General features: G+C 35.5%; 1 protein-coding gene across 3 annotated transcripts in view; it reads right to left on the bottom strand.

The window, feature by feature from the left end:
- FNIP1 (folliculin interacting protein 1) overlaps positions 1-15,479 on the bottom strand; it is a 155,333-nt gene that overhangs the window by 60,590 nt on the left and 79,264 nt on the right. For 2 of the 3 annotated variants that reach the window (XM_045075544.1, XM_045075546.1), the window contains exons 4-8: positions 15,129-15,229; positions 14,629-14,703; positions 9,292-9,383; positions 3,168-3,251; positions 1,922-1,993 (exon numbers count right to left, since the gene is read on the bottom strand). In XM_045075544.1, coding sequence (XP_044931479.1) covers positions 1,922-1,993; positions 3,168-3,251; positions 9,292-9,383; positions 14,629-14,703; positions 15,129-15,229 — 424 coding nt within the window. The remainder of the gene's footprint in view (positions 1-1,921; positions 1,994-3,167; positions 3,252-9,291; positions 9,384-14,628; positions 14,704-15,128; positions 15,230-15,479) is intronic. The other variant, XM_045075545.1, reaches the window with a different exon arrangement.

Here is a 15,479-nt window from a genome sequence, read left to right as displayed (position 1 = left end):
GGCTTAACCCACTGAGCCACCCAAGTTCCCCTCTTTATGATTTTCTTAACCACATTTTTCTCTATGTTATTGTAAAAATACATTATCCAATACATATAACATATAAAATATATGTTAATTGACTGTTCATATTATCAGTAAGGCTTCCAGTCAATAGTAGGCTATTAGTAGTTGAGTTTTTAGGAAGTCAAACGTTACGTACAGATTTTTTTACTGCGCAGGGGGAGAGGAAGTTTGCACCCCTTACCAACACATTATTCAAGAATTAACTCTACTGATGAACTGCTTCTACACAGGTAGTCAAGCCTGTGAATGTTTAGCCCCTTTCAATAATAGTCATGACTATATGTACTAAGTTCCAAAAATAGATTAGATTGCTCCAGAGAATAAGCGGTGACAGACATATTCCAATAGAACCCATTATGATTATAACTGCTGTAATCCCTTAACTGTGAGGATTATGCTCTTCCCAAATACCCCTTCTCCAGAAACTCTTTCTTGCCTGGAATGTCAAAAGCTACAACCCTTTGTTTTTCATTAGACTAGGAATCCTCTCCTTCTCTGTGCTGGATCTAGAAAGCGAAAGACATTAAGGGTCTGCTTTTCTTTGGCTATATTTTAAATTCCCATTTTCATAATTACAATCACATACTGAAAATTTGTGAGGTAATCAAAAACAGGGAAGCACATCAGATGGTATATTACTTTTGGATATCAGGAGTGAAAACTAACAGACTCACTATGAAGAACTGTTCATTTCAATTCTCGCCAACAAATCCAACAATAAAGAAAGAGCTTTATGTGCCATACAACTATGTGGATCATCAATGAATTAATTCTAAACTACTTCCTTGAAAAGACCACATTTTTATTAGTATTATAAGTAAGTGTTGTCAAAGTCTAAGACTGGATATGTATAACTAACCTGGGGATGCTTCAGTGAAAAATCAAATGCTAAACTAAATTTGGAAAAAAACTATGTATTATCAGAGTCTGGTATTAAAAATAACCCTACTGGAAAAAGAAGAAAATACACAATTAAATTAAAAGGTGTATGTGAAGTTATGGCTTGAAAAAGCCTTACAGATCAATCTGATGAGGGAACAGAAGGCTGGCTGAGGACAAAGCAAAAGCTGACACTGCAACCTTCCCCTACCCCCACTCCTGCATGGGACATATATGACATTCTTTAGGAATCTCCCAACTACCTTAATGTTAATACCTTGCTAAGAAGGGAAAAAGGACCTTAGCAATGGCAAAGCCTCAAGTATTATCCCTCTATAAAGCATTACTGGCACCCTGTCCCTAGCCCAGGCTAAGTCAGTTTTCCTTTCCCTAAACCTCTCTGCACAGGTCTATCAGAACACATGATACAATGGAGGACAATTTTCCTAACTGTTCTCTCTGTAAACTCTGTGCTTCTTAAAGGTAGAATGCAAGGTTTACCTTTTTTTTTTTTTTCTTTTAATCTCTTCCATGTTTCAATAAAGATTTGTTAGTCTGTATTTCAGGAGCCCATACTTGAAAGCTATATATATATAGCATTGATCCAAAATGCCTAAGCTTTTCTGGGCAAAAGATACTTTGACAACTTAAAACTCCAGTTAAGAGTAAGCAGCTATAACCAAATGTGTCTTTTCTACTATTTAAGCCATCTCTTGAGCAATACTTTTTCTTATATTGTGTAAGTCTAAGCCAATGTCCACTCATCTAGGCCATATTCCACCAGGCATATGTAACAGTAAACATGAAAATTTTAATTTTAAAATACTTCTCTCTGTCATTACAATTCTCTTACAAGGCTAATATCAATACTAACAAACTGTACATGAAATTGGATGGTAAAGGAAAAAATAAAAATCATTGTTGGATAACAGTGATCTCATAAGAAAACTAGATTAACACATGAACTTGGCATTACCAGAACGTGCTATGCCACTGTCTCTGTCCTCATTCAGCTCTCTTCCAGGCATGTCCATTGGGTTGCTGTGAACTGTGAATTAAGACAAAATTGTCAGAGCATATAATGCTATCCAGGGTAGTGTTGCTGCTTTTATGTAGCAAATGAAATCATGCTCATCTCATTGCATTCCTTTATTTTTTTTTTTCAATAGCATGGCACAAACCCAACACCAAGAGCTATCACTCAGTTGAACAAGCTTTGAGATCTAGGTGAAGACTGACATATAATATGAAAATATGATATATTATCTAAAGAAGCAAGGGATGTTAAAAGGAAAATACTCACAATAGGCTACTAAATGACCAAAAAGCATGCTTTTGAACTTAATAAGAATGATTCCTGGAGGTAAATAATGGGTATGTGGTGGTTCACTTTACTATTCTGCCAATATTAATGTATGTTTAAAAATTCCTCAAAATAGAAATTTTAAGAAGACCATTTGAATGGTATGATCCAAATTAAATTATGGTGTTTTTTTCAGAAAGGTTAATTCTAGCTGACACAATGGCTAATATATATTTTTTTGCCCATTTCTCATATTTTTCAAATTTTCTGTAATAAATATGTATTATTCCTATCTCATATTTGCAAGGAAAGTGAATATTAATTAAAACAAGAAGTTAGATACAACTCCCTGGACACAAGGCATAAAAACACTCTACAATCATCAATTTAATGATATAAACAAATACACTCACATATGCCTTTTACAGGTTGATATAATGGTGCTTGTTCATCTAAATCTTAGCTCCAAGAGAAATCGTTCTTATGGAATAACAGATCAGAAATTTTAAAATAGTGACTGAGAACATTTTCTGCAATTGGTGAACTATGAGTACACAAAAGCTACTCAGCCATGGAAACAAGAGCATGTCACATGAGAAATTCTAACTGGTATTGTTAAGAAATAATGTTCATACTAAAATTTGGTTAGGATTCTAAAGTTAAAATCATTATTTTATAATGAGATATGAAATAAACAAATTACATGAAAATGTCAATTCTACTGATAACTGAAATTTCTGGAAAGTTTTAAGAACATACTCAGTAGAAAGGAAATTAAGTTCTTACACTTGATAAACAATGTTTTCTTAACCACACCCTCTTCAAATGCATTTATCTACTCTCTTGTTTCCACAGCTTAACTACAGATTCTAGCCACTGGAGCACACCAGCTAGTCTACCCACACAGCACATGGCAAACCTGCAAAGAAAGAGGCGCTCCTGATCAGGCGGAGCGGACCCTGCTCAGAGAATGCCCGCCTGGGGCTGCAGAACTGTGAAAGACCTACATGGCGAAAACGTAAAATACATATGAAAGAGGGCTGTCAGAGAAGCCACAAAGCGTCTGGAATAAAGGGTGAGCTTAGGCAGCACAAATGCAGACCCACAGATATGGATGGAAGCTTTTAAATTAAGTAAGAATAATTCAAGCTGGCTTCCCCTCCTTGAAACAGGACTGTTTCTCTCTGGTCATAGCTTATGTCAAACAACACTCATGCCTACTTACTAATAAACCTGTATATAATAATAAAAATGACCTTCTACTACACAACGTAAAAGTTATTTTAAATGTTCAATCCTTTCTAACCTAAAACAATGATTTTAAAGATTCAAAAAAGCACAGTGTTATTATCTAAATAATTTGACATTTGCCAAATAGATTTATCTTTTATTTTTTTTTTCTTATTTTTTTTTTAATATTTTATTTATTTATTTGATAGAGAACACAAGTAGGCAGAGAGGCAGGCAGAGAGAGAGAGAGAGAAGCAGGCTCTGCACCTAGCAGAGAGCCCGATGCGGGGCTCGATCCCAGGGTCCTGGGATCATGACCCGGGCCGAAGGCAGAGGCTTTAACCCGCTGAGCCACCCAGGTGCCCCTAGATTTATCTTTTAAAAAGTCAGGGTTTTTTTTGTTTTTTTTTTTTTTTGAGATTTTATTTATTTATTTGAGAGCCTGTGTGCAAGAGAGCACGACAGAGAGAGAGAGAAGAGAGAAAGCATTAACTGGGTTTAGGGGGAGCAGAGGAAGAGGGAGAGAGAAAAGCAGACTCCCCACTAAGCAGGGAGCCCACAGCAGGGGTCAATCCCAGGACTCTGAGACTATGACCTTAACTGAAGGCAGACACTTAACTGACTGAATCACCCAGGTGCCCCAAAAAGTCAGTTTTTAAATTACAGCATTCTCCTGCCCCTGCAGTAAAGAGAAAACCACCTAAGTGCTTGGCTGAGAAAAGAGAACACAACATATAACAAAAAGCAGAAAAAGGATCTACTGACAAATATGTATGAGACTTCTTTTTTCTAACCTGGTGAAGTTACAAAACAACTAACTTTGGAAGAAACCAAAGTTCCTAAACTAATGGTCAGCCACAAAGAAAGCAGGAACACCAACACAACTCCATCAACTCCCAGCTATCCAGGAAACATGGCTGCCACACACTGGATCAAATAACAGAATCTGAAGACCCAAAAGGGCAACATTAGAACCTGGAAGCAAGCAGTTGGGCTGCCTGCTATGCTTAATCAAGACAGCCTAAAGAGCCACCTAGGAGGTTACCTAGGATAGAATAGGGGGGGGGATTCAGTTTTAACAAGTGACAAGTATATTTTTCAAATTGCTGATGGATATTTTTCTATAACAAGAACTTCTAAAATTATAGTGCATTTGCAGCAATCCTTCCATGTTTTAACTGTTCAGCTCTTTCTTCAATTCTCTCTAGCTACTTCAACTTATCTACTCTCTTTAAACTCCTTCTCTACATACCTCCTTCCTTACTTTCAGGATATGACTGTCTCCCACATATGCATGTGTGTATGCAAACAGAATTCACCAGAAGGAACTCTCCTGTTTCTTTCCACCTTGTCTTCAAACTTAATCAAATTCTGCCCCACCTGCCCCTTCTTGCTAGAGCTAGGAACCCACTTCTCCCTCCCTTTCAAAGCCAATTCTATGTCAGCTAGGACCTTCAAAAAATCTCACTTTACTACTTCTATCTTTAACTTTAACCTCCTTATAGCCTCCTATTCCACCAACATTTAAACATAGTCAAAACCAGTGGCGCCTAGGTGGCTCAGTCAATTTAAGCCTCTGACTCCTGATTTCAGCTCAGGTCATGATTTCAGGGTTGGCAGATCTAGCCCTGTGTCAGGCTCCACACTGAGCATGGAGCCTCTCAAGGGTGTCTCTCTCCCTGCCCCTCCTCTCGTCTCAAAAAAATAAAGCAAAAAAAAAAAAAAAAAAATTATTAAACAAAGCAGTCAAAACTATTCTCTCCATATATCTAATACTATATAATTCAGTAGTTCTTAAAATGTGGTCTGAAGACTTCTTTAGGGGTCTGTATAAAACTGTATTTTCTTAATACACTTCAACCAAAACAACATATTACAAGAAAATGAATACAGAAGCAGATATGAGGATTAAGTTGTATCCTATTAAGCCAGAAATGAAGGAGTCTTGCAAAAATCTAAACAATGCCACTCTCCTCATTTAGTTTTTTTCATGGAAAATAGTCATTTCATGTTATTTATATTAACATGTAAAAAGTTGTGTTTTTTTAATAAATTGTTTTTAAATTTTGTTTTAATTTTTAAAACATCATCAAAAAAGGTAACCCACATAAACCAAAAGCTCTCTGTGTTCCTCAGTAATTTCTAAGTGTATAAAGGGATCCTGAGACCAAAAAGAATCACCACTTAAATCTCGGGGAAAAAAATGACCTCTGAGTCTCTCCTCAACTCTGGCTTCTATTCTATTCTCCCCACTGAAACTGTTCACGTAGGCCACCAAAAGCCTTCCCATTGACTAATGCAGTTCATACTCTTATGTTACCTTATTATATATTTGATGCTGACTAAATTACACTTTGAACTTTTCCCCACAGGTCAGTGATTACAAAGTAGGTTTCTTTTCTTAATCCTCTTTATGTGCTTCTTTTAACTTATTCTTTCTTTAAGCCAACATTCCCCAGGATTTTAGCCTCAAGACTTCCTTCTCATTCTTTAACATTTCCTAGGTCACCTCATTCATTCTTACACTTTTATTTATCATTTACAAGCTAATGTTTCACAAATCCACGGGAGATACAGCTGTCTAATAAAGAACTATGTTCTCCCTTCTATTTTATCAAGTAGTTTCTGGGAAGCTACCCAGCTAGGGATCTTATTTCTCAAATCTTATATATAGGTGAAGCCATGTGATTAATTACCACTAATGGAACCTGAACAAAACTGATATATGTCACGTTCAGGCTGAGGTTGGTTATGAAACAGATGTGCCACACTCAATTCCTTTCCACTGGCTTTCCACTCAGCTTCCAGCTGAGCACAACCTTGGAAACTACATGATGAAGAAGGCAGAACTCCCAGAAAGAGAAAAACTGTTAATCAATGAGGAACACTCCTTTGAATTTCACATGACTGGAAACAAAAACCAAAACCCCCAAAAAAAAACTTCACTGCTTTTAAATTATTTTATGTTCACTAATCTTTATGTTATAGCACCTACCGCTACACCTACTAAAGAACTATAATGGATATTTTTACTCGAATAACCAACCAATACTTCTATTCCAACATACATAAACCTAAAATTACCAATTCCTAATTTCTTCTGTTCCTTCCAATAAATGGCATCAATATCCAAGCAATTATACAACCATACAGCAAAGTGCCACACTTGAGTTCTCCTTTCTCCTCCCTTCTTCCTCTATTTACCAAGTCCTGTCCACTCTCTATCCCATAAGGAACCACTCAACAAGGCTCTGTCCTCACTGACAGTCTTACTCTAGGTCTCCATTATCTGACACTTGGGATTATCCGAAGGACCACCTAATATAAATCTTTTCCTCAATCCCATCAGTTCACTTAAATCCTTTCCCACTGCAATTAGAATACTCTTTTGAAGATATAAAGCTAATCTGATCATGTTTCTTTAGTCTGACAACTCCTCTGTGGTCACCTTCAGAACGCACCACAAAGATCTCTAGCTAAAAGGAGTATAACTGACTACCCCCAAGATGATGCGTTCTGACATCTACTGTGATGTCTGTGCAAGGCCACATACCCTATAGGTTACTGTTAGCCAGTAACTCATCACAGCAGAAACAGTAAGGCAGGCACATTTTGGAACACATATGACAACAAACTTTGACTTAAAGACTTGTCAGTGGCCTTACCAAAACTTCCATGCATTGCATGGCAGGATAGGACACTTCCATTCAATCTTCTATTTCTCTCTTCATTTGGAGTCAGTCTTGGATCACAATATGATGGTTTTCTTGACCTTTACCAGATCCCTGCCTCATTTCTTCTCACAGTCATTTCTCCTAATATTAACCTTGCATGTTTAATCATGCCGTGGCACGTGTTAAAAAACAGGCAGAGGACCAAAACTAACATACCCTCACTACTACCCAACTGCTTAACACTTAAGTTCAAATCCTCACTACAGCCCAAAGTGCCTTTTATCATCAACCTCCTATTCACTTTTTTTAAAAATTTCTTTTATTTATTCCTATTCTTTGCTCCATCAACACTACTTTATTCATATTCTTTCCCCATGCTATCATCTCTTGCTCCTCCTGCATCTTCCTAGAATGTTTCTGTCCGCAAACAAAGGGCTAATCCTTCAAGGTTAGGCTTCATATCTTCAAGAAAGTCTCGGACTCTCCAGGACTGGATTAGGTACTCTTCCTCATTTCTATCACATGCTCTCTAACATGTCCAAGAATTAATTGCACTCTACTATAGTTGTTGTATTTCTTGTGTGATTCGCACTAACTATAAATCTGTTGAGGCAGGGAGTGTGTCTGGTTCACCACTGTACCCTCAGGGCCTAGCAGAGTGCTTAAGCATAGAACAGGTGCTCAATAAGTATTTGCTAATTAACTGGAAATGTAAAAAAAAATAAGAAATGGTACTCAGATATCCTTGATTCACAATTACAAACGTGCAAGTAAAAGACACTCATTATTTAAAGTCTGTACTTTGTTAAATGAATTTCCTATCCTGTATTAAAACACAGAAGATGAGTATACCTAGCATCCATAAGGTAATTTACTGTATTAAGTAACAGTGGATTTGAATTCTTAAAATAGGTTTTAATTAACCTCTTGAGCTTTGAAAAGTGACAAATTATAAAGAAAAAAGATGCAGCTCTCTTGTCACATTTTTACTTTATTAAAACCAATGAAAACTGATCATTTGAGTTATGAAAAAGCAGTACTCCTCTATTTTTCTAAAAAATGTGCAAAGTTTCTTTTTTTAAAAGACTTATCTATTTTGAGAGAGAAAAAGAGCATGCAAACAGGAGGAGGGGCAGAAAGAGAGAGAAAATCTCAAGCAGATTCACCGAGCACAGACCCCAACATGGGGCTTGACCTCACAACCCTGAGATCCTGACCTGAACCAAAATCAAGAGTTGGATGCTTAACCACCCAGGCTCCCCAAAATATGCAAGCTTTCTAAAGTACATGCCTGACACTGTAACTAGCCCATACTATTTGCTGTATAAATGGTTGCTCATTTGAATTAACATGAATTATAAAAAATAATAGATTACAATATGGTTCAAGTCGGAAGAAAAACTCTTTCCTATTTATATATGTAACTAATATTTTTTTAAATCAATTTGAAATAAAAATTCTCGCTAAATAGAGAAATATTTATCCTTGTCTAATTGCTGTCCACGTTCTGGCATGTTAGTTATTCGCGTACCAGGAATATGACCAGCATCAATTTAGTTGAGCTTTGTAGGGTAAAACAAATGACTAGAAATTTTAGGAACAGTTTGTCACTTCAGAATGTTGAACTTAAATAATAACAGTCAACTATCCAAATCACTAAAGAAGCTGTTATTTTAATAAATCTTTAAGGGAACATAAAATTTGAATATCTGCTCATCTATGTGAATTCAGGTCACAAAAATGAGCACCATTTCAAAATTACTTTTACGGTTTGGGAAGACAGAGTGGAGAATAATACCAGTATTCTTCAGCTAAAATATTCAAAAAAGCTGGTAAGGACTTCTTATATGACTGACAGTGCCTTTCAAAGATGCATCAAAGTTAAAAACAAAAAACAAACCAGATATATCTTCAGCAGTTCTTTTTCAGGTACAAAAAAAGTATTGTTCAAATATACAAAAATTATGTTTTTCAAATAATACAAATGTTATATATACTGCCAATTTAAATTCCTTTTCCACTTCCAGTATGTCAAACTCTGCGATCTTATTAAAAGGTCTACATTATTAAAAACGAACTGCAAATCCTTGTTTTACTGTTAACCTATTTAAAACTTGTAAAACCAAAGGAACCATTTACCTATATTTCCAAGCAGTCCATTAATAACTGTGTTATTATCAGCCTTTAATGTACTGTTGTCCTGATTGATGAATTCAAGACTGTCCTGTAGCCTAAAGGGAAAAAGAAACAATAAATTGCAAATTCATTTTATGTTCTTTATAGCAATTCTTTGCATATCCCAATGAAATTTTAAGTATAAAACTGTTTTGGTTTTTTTTTTTTTTTAAGTTTTAAGTATTCTTACTAGTTTACAGCACTAAATCAGGGGTTGGCAAACTACACCTTAAGAGCTAAATCCACCCTGCTGCCTGTTCTTATAAATAAAGTTTTACTGGAACATAGCCATGCTATGTATACAGCCATGTATGTACTGTGTATGGCTGCTTTAATGCTATAATGGTAGAGCTGAGAAACCAGACATACTGAGAGCCCACAAAGCCAAAATTATTCACTACTTAGAACTTTACAGAAAAAGGTTACTGACCCCAATTTAAATTGTAAAGCTTTCCCTTGTATTTTGGACCTGAAATTATTTCCTAAACTTCTGGCAGAAATAAAAAAAAGACAAACAAGAACAAAAATCAAGGTATCATTAGTTCACACATTATAAATTAACTGTATCATTTCTGCTAGTAAATCTTTCAAAGTAACAAAAATAAAACTACTTTATGCTTTTAGTACAAAGTATCCTTCCTAGGGATTTTTAAAACCACCAATAAAAAATTAGAAAAGATGAAGAAACTGAGAGGATCAGAGCTAGAACCAGTGATTCCAATGTAGGATCTCTAATTTCTACTTTAGTATTAAATTCCTGAAAATTAGCACTTATAACATCACTATTTTTTAAGCATCCATAATACTGCAAAAAAATCTCTTTTCCTTTCCTTTCTTCCTAAAAGAAAAGTTAATAAAGAGCTGTATTAGAACCTTAGCAAATGAAACCCCTGAAAGGTCTTTTTGGAGCATTTTCAATTAATGGAACCTTTTGAGAATTTTTCAAGGTTTGAGTAGCTTCCCTGCTACCTTTCCACTTTGGGTAACCCCACAGATTCTGGCTAGCCAGTGTTCTGACCTGGACCCTGCAGGCCATCAATGGAATCCACTAACATCTCACTCTAGCCCTAGTCCTTCATTTACCGAGTTCTGGCATGTAGCCCATGACTCTAGTATCAGGCCTGCCTTTATTTCAGCCTCACTTTTCTAATCTTAGCATTAACACCCTGTGGTAATCTTGTGCCCCACCATGGGTGACCTGTGCCTCTCCTGATTGCAGAGTTAATTCTACAATCTGAAAACTGAAAAGCACAATATACAGATGCTAACTCGGCATGTGACTACAAAATGGTAAATTCATATCTCATCCTAACATGGGAATGTTGTCAACATTTTACTTCCAGACAGCTTCCAGAAGCAAATTAGAGAAAGAGAAAGCACATTTCCTATTCTTCCACTAAACTCAAGTGAGACATAATCTGAATTCCATAGAGAGAACAGCTTATTGAATAAAAAAAAATAATATCCAACATTATGCTGCCTACAAGAGATTTAGTTCAGCTTTGAGGATATATATAAGCTCAATGTGAAGGAACAGAAAAAGATAATCCATGTAAATGGAAATAAAAAAAGAACAGAGATAGCTATACTTATATCAGAAAAAAAAACGAACTTCAAGCCAAAAACAGGAACGAGAAACTTTAAAAATAGTCATATAATAAGAAGAGCAATTCATCATGAAGACATAGCAAGTAACAATCACAAATACAGATGCACTCAACATCAGAGACACCTAAATATATTAAGCAAATACTAGCATTTATAGACAACAATACAATAGCTAGTAAAAGACTTTAACATTCTTCTTTCAACAATTAATATATCATCCAGACAGAAAGTCGTCAGCAAGGAAATGTTGGACTTGAACCATATCTTAAGCCAAATGGAGCTAAGAGATATATACATATACAGATATATCCAAGAATAGCAGAATACCATTCTTCTCAAGTGGACATGGAATATTTTCTAATACTGATCACATGATATGTCACAAAACAGGTTTTAGCAAATTTAAGAAGGCTGAAATGAAACCACATATCTTTTCTGACCAGAATGGTGTAATACTAAAAATCAGTAACAAAAGGAAAGCTGGGCAGTTCACAAATATGTAGAGATTAAACAACATGCTTCTGAACAACCAATGAGTCAAAGAAGAAATCAAAGGGCAAATCAAGAAATACCTTGAAACAAATAAAAATGGAAGCACAGCTTATCAAAACCTGTGAGATATTACAAAAGCAGTTCAAAGAGGGAAGTGAGAGCAATAAATGTTTACAGTAAGAAGCCCAAAAGATCTCAAATAAATGATCTTGAATTATACCTCAAAAACTGAGAAAAAAAAAAGTCCACAATTAGTTAGGAAGGAAATAAAGGCCAACAGAATGAAATAGAAAAAGGTAAAATAACATTGAAGATTGATTAAACTAAGAGCTGGTTTTCTGAAGAGACAAAATCATCAAACCTTTAGCTAATCCAGGAAAAAAGAAGACTCGAATAAATGAAATAAAATGAGATACTACATCTGATACCATACAAATAAAAAGGATCATGAGACTGCTATAGTTATACAACAAAATGAATAACCTATAAAAAATGGATAAATTCCTAGAAACATACAACACACCAAGAATGAATCATGAAGAAATAAAAAATGTGAACAGACCAATAATGAGTAAGGAAAATGAATCATTCATCAAAAATCTTCCAACACAAGAAAAGCCAAGGAGACCAGATGATTTCCTTGGTAAATTCTACCAAACGTATAAAGTAGAATTAATGCCGATTCTACTCAAACTGTTCAAAAAATTAAAGAAGGAACACTCCCAAACTCATCTTACAAGGCCAGTGTTACCCTGACACCAAGGCCATTTAAGAACATTCTAAGAAAATAAAATTACAGATCACTTCTCTTGACTATTATAAATGCAAAAATTCTCCACAAAATATTAGCAAACCAAATTCAACAGGACATTAAAAGGATCATTCAATGTGATCAAGTAGGATTTATCATTGGGCTGCAAGGATGCTTCAGTATACACAAAACAATAAGTGAGAATTACCACTTTAAAAGAATGGAAGATAAAAATCATATGAGTAGGTCAACAAATGCAGAAAAAGCATATGACCAGGGCACCTGGCTGGCTCAGTCAGTTAAGTGTCTGCCTCTGGCTCGGGTCATGATCCCAGGGTCCTAGGACAGAGCCCAGCATCGGGTTCCCTGCTCTGTGGGGAACCTGCTTCTCCCTCTCCTCCCAGCTCATGCTGTCACTATCTCTGTCTCTCTCAAATAAATAAATAAATAAATAAATAAATAACTTAAACAAGGAAGGAAGGAGGAGCAAAGGGGGGGAAAGAAAGCAAGCATATGACAAAATACGTCTTTCCATGAAAAAAAAACTCAAAAAAGTAGGTTGGAAGAACAAATATTGTTAAAATGTCCATATTACCCAAAGTCATTTATAGATTCAATGCAAGTCTTATCAAAATTCCAATGGGATTTTTCATAGAAATAATAAAACAATCCTAAAATTTGTATGGTGCTACAAAAGACCCTGAATAGCAAAGCAATCCTGAGAAAAACTATACTGCAAAGCTAACACAATCAAAACATTGTAGTACTAGCATAAAAACAAACACGCAAAACAATGGAACAGAATTTAAGAGCTCAGAAAAAAACCCTGGATATTCAGTCAACTAATATTTGATAAGGGACCCAAGAACATTTAACTGGGAAAGGATAGTGCCTTCAATAAATGATGATGGGAAAACTGGATAACCACTCACAAAAATTAACTCAAAATTGATTAAAGTTATAAACAAAAGACCCCAACACTGCAAATCCCCTACAAGAAACCATAGGGCAAAAGCTGCTTGCCATTGGTCATAGCAGCAATTTCCTAGATATGACACAAACAGCACAAGCAACAAAAGCAAAAATAAATAAATCACACTAAATAAATAAATAATTAAATAATTAGATCGCATTAAAAAGCCTCTACATAGCAAATAAACAACTGACAAAATGAAAAGGCAATCTATGGAATGGTAAAAAATATTTGCAAATCCTTCACCAGATGAAGGGTTACTATCCAAAATACATAAATAATTCATACAAATTAAGAGCAAAAAACAACCTGACTAAAAAATTAATACCTCCTCTAAATATTCAAAAGAACTGAACAATTTTCCAAAGAAGACATGCAAATGGTTAAGAGGTACATGAAAGAAATGCTCGACATCACTAATCATCAGCGAAATGCAAACCAAACCATAACAAGGTATCACCCCACACCTTTTTTAATTGTGAACAACAAAAAGACAAGAGATTATCAAGTGGTGGACAGGGTATCCAGAAAAGGGAACCCTGTGCACTGTTGGTGAGAATAAAACTGACGCAGCCACTGAGAAAGGAGTGTGAAGGATCTTCAAAACATTAAAAATAGAACTACCATGTGATCCCAAAATCTCACTTTTGGATATATATCCAAAGGAACTCAAATGAGGATCTCAGAGAGATGTCTGCATTCAGATGTTCACTGTGGTATTAGTGACAACTGTCAATAAATGGAGAGAAACTAAGAGTCTACCAACAGATGAATGGATAAAATGCCATACAGACACACGTGCGCACGCGCACACACACACACGCAGGAATATTATCTGACTTTGTGAAAAGGGAATCCTGCCATTTGTGACAATCTGAATGAACCTTAAGGGCATTATGCTAAGTGAAATAAGTCAGACAGAGAGACAAACACTATATAGTATCACTTACATGTGTAATATTAAAAAACTGAACAAAGAGAAAAAGAAAGCAGGGTGGTGGTTACCACGGGTTGAGAGTGGGGGAAATGGGGAGATAACAGACAAAGGGTACAAACATCAGTTACAGGATTAATAAGTTCTAAGATCTAATGTATAACATGCTGACTATAGCTAATAATACAGTTATTTTATACACTTGAAAGTTGCTCAAAGAGTAAATCTTAATGGTTCTCACTGCAAAAAAGAAATGGTAGTTTTGACAGAATGGTGGCGTTAGTTAGCTAATGCTATGATGGTAATCATTCTGCAATATAAAAATGTATCAAATAAATGTGTTGTACACATTAAATTTACACAATGTTAGATGTCAATTATATCTCAATAAAGCTAGAGAAAAAGTCTGGCCTCCATAAATTTCCAAACTTAAAGGATGAAAGAAAATCTCAATTTAAACTTCAACCTTGGGTAGTCTGTTAGTTTTCACACTTTGCACATCCTAAATAATTCATTTCTCCCAGCATTCATAATCACACTTACGTATTGAGACTTCCACAGATACTGCTGCCAGTCCGTGCAGTAAAAACTTTGCTGAGCATAAGCTGTGGAGGGGAACTATGAAGAAAAGGAAAGGGACACAGAGAGATCAAAACTAAAACATAAAAACCTCCTCAATTTATTACAAATAAAAATGTACCTGGGCATCTGGGTGGCTTAGTTGGTTAAAGTGTCAGACTATTGATTTTGGCTCAGGTCATGGTTTCAGGGTTGTGAGATTAAGCCCATGTCAGGCTGCACACTGGGCATGGAGACTGCTTAAGATTCTCTCTCCCCCACACCCTTTTCCACTCCCCCTTCCCAAAAAACGTACAAATCACAAAAATTTCACTGCATGGTTACAACAGTCATGAAGTAGCATGAAACCCATAAAACACCATAAATCTGACAAGCTCCATCTGTGTGAAGACTACAGGAAATTCTCTCATCTTCAAAAATTACATGTTCTAAAATGGATTATGAAAAATCAGAAAAGCCCTCACCGGATCTGATGAATTTTTAAGGTCGACCCTTTATAGCTCATTGCTACTGAGCCAAACATCATCTCTCCAAGCATATTGGCATCAGAAGAGCACCGAGAACCCTAAAAAAAATAACCAGAACATTAATAAAACTGCAAAATTTAAAGCTTATTTCAAATATTGAATTTTACTGAAAATTCCTCTGCTGCAGTTATTCTACATAACTCTACATATTTTTTAAAAAGTGACTCTACATTGTATACATTGTTCTATAGCTTAATTTTCTTTATTTCACAATATGTTACAGATCTAACAAAGTTGTTATACAAATACTCCTATTAAATACATAGTATTCTACTGTATGAAAATACC

The sequence above is a fragment of the Mustela putorius genome, unplaced genomic scaffold (genome assembly GCF_011764305.1).
Source record: "Mustela putorius furo isolate JIRA1106 unplaced genomic scaffold, ASM1176430v1.1 tig00000145_pilon_pilon_pilon, whole genome shotgun sequence".
Taxonomy (NCBI): Eukaryota; Metazoa; Chordata; class Mammalia; order Carnivora; family Mustelidae; genus Mustela; species Mustela putorius.
This window is presented reverse-complemented; position numbering and strand designations above follow the sequence as displayed.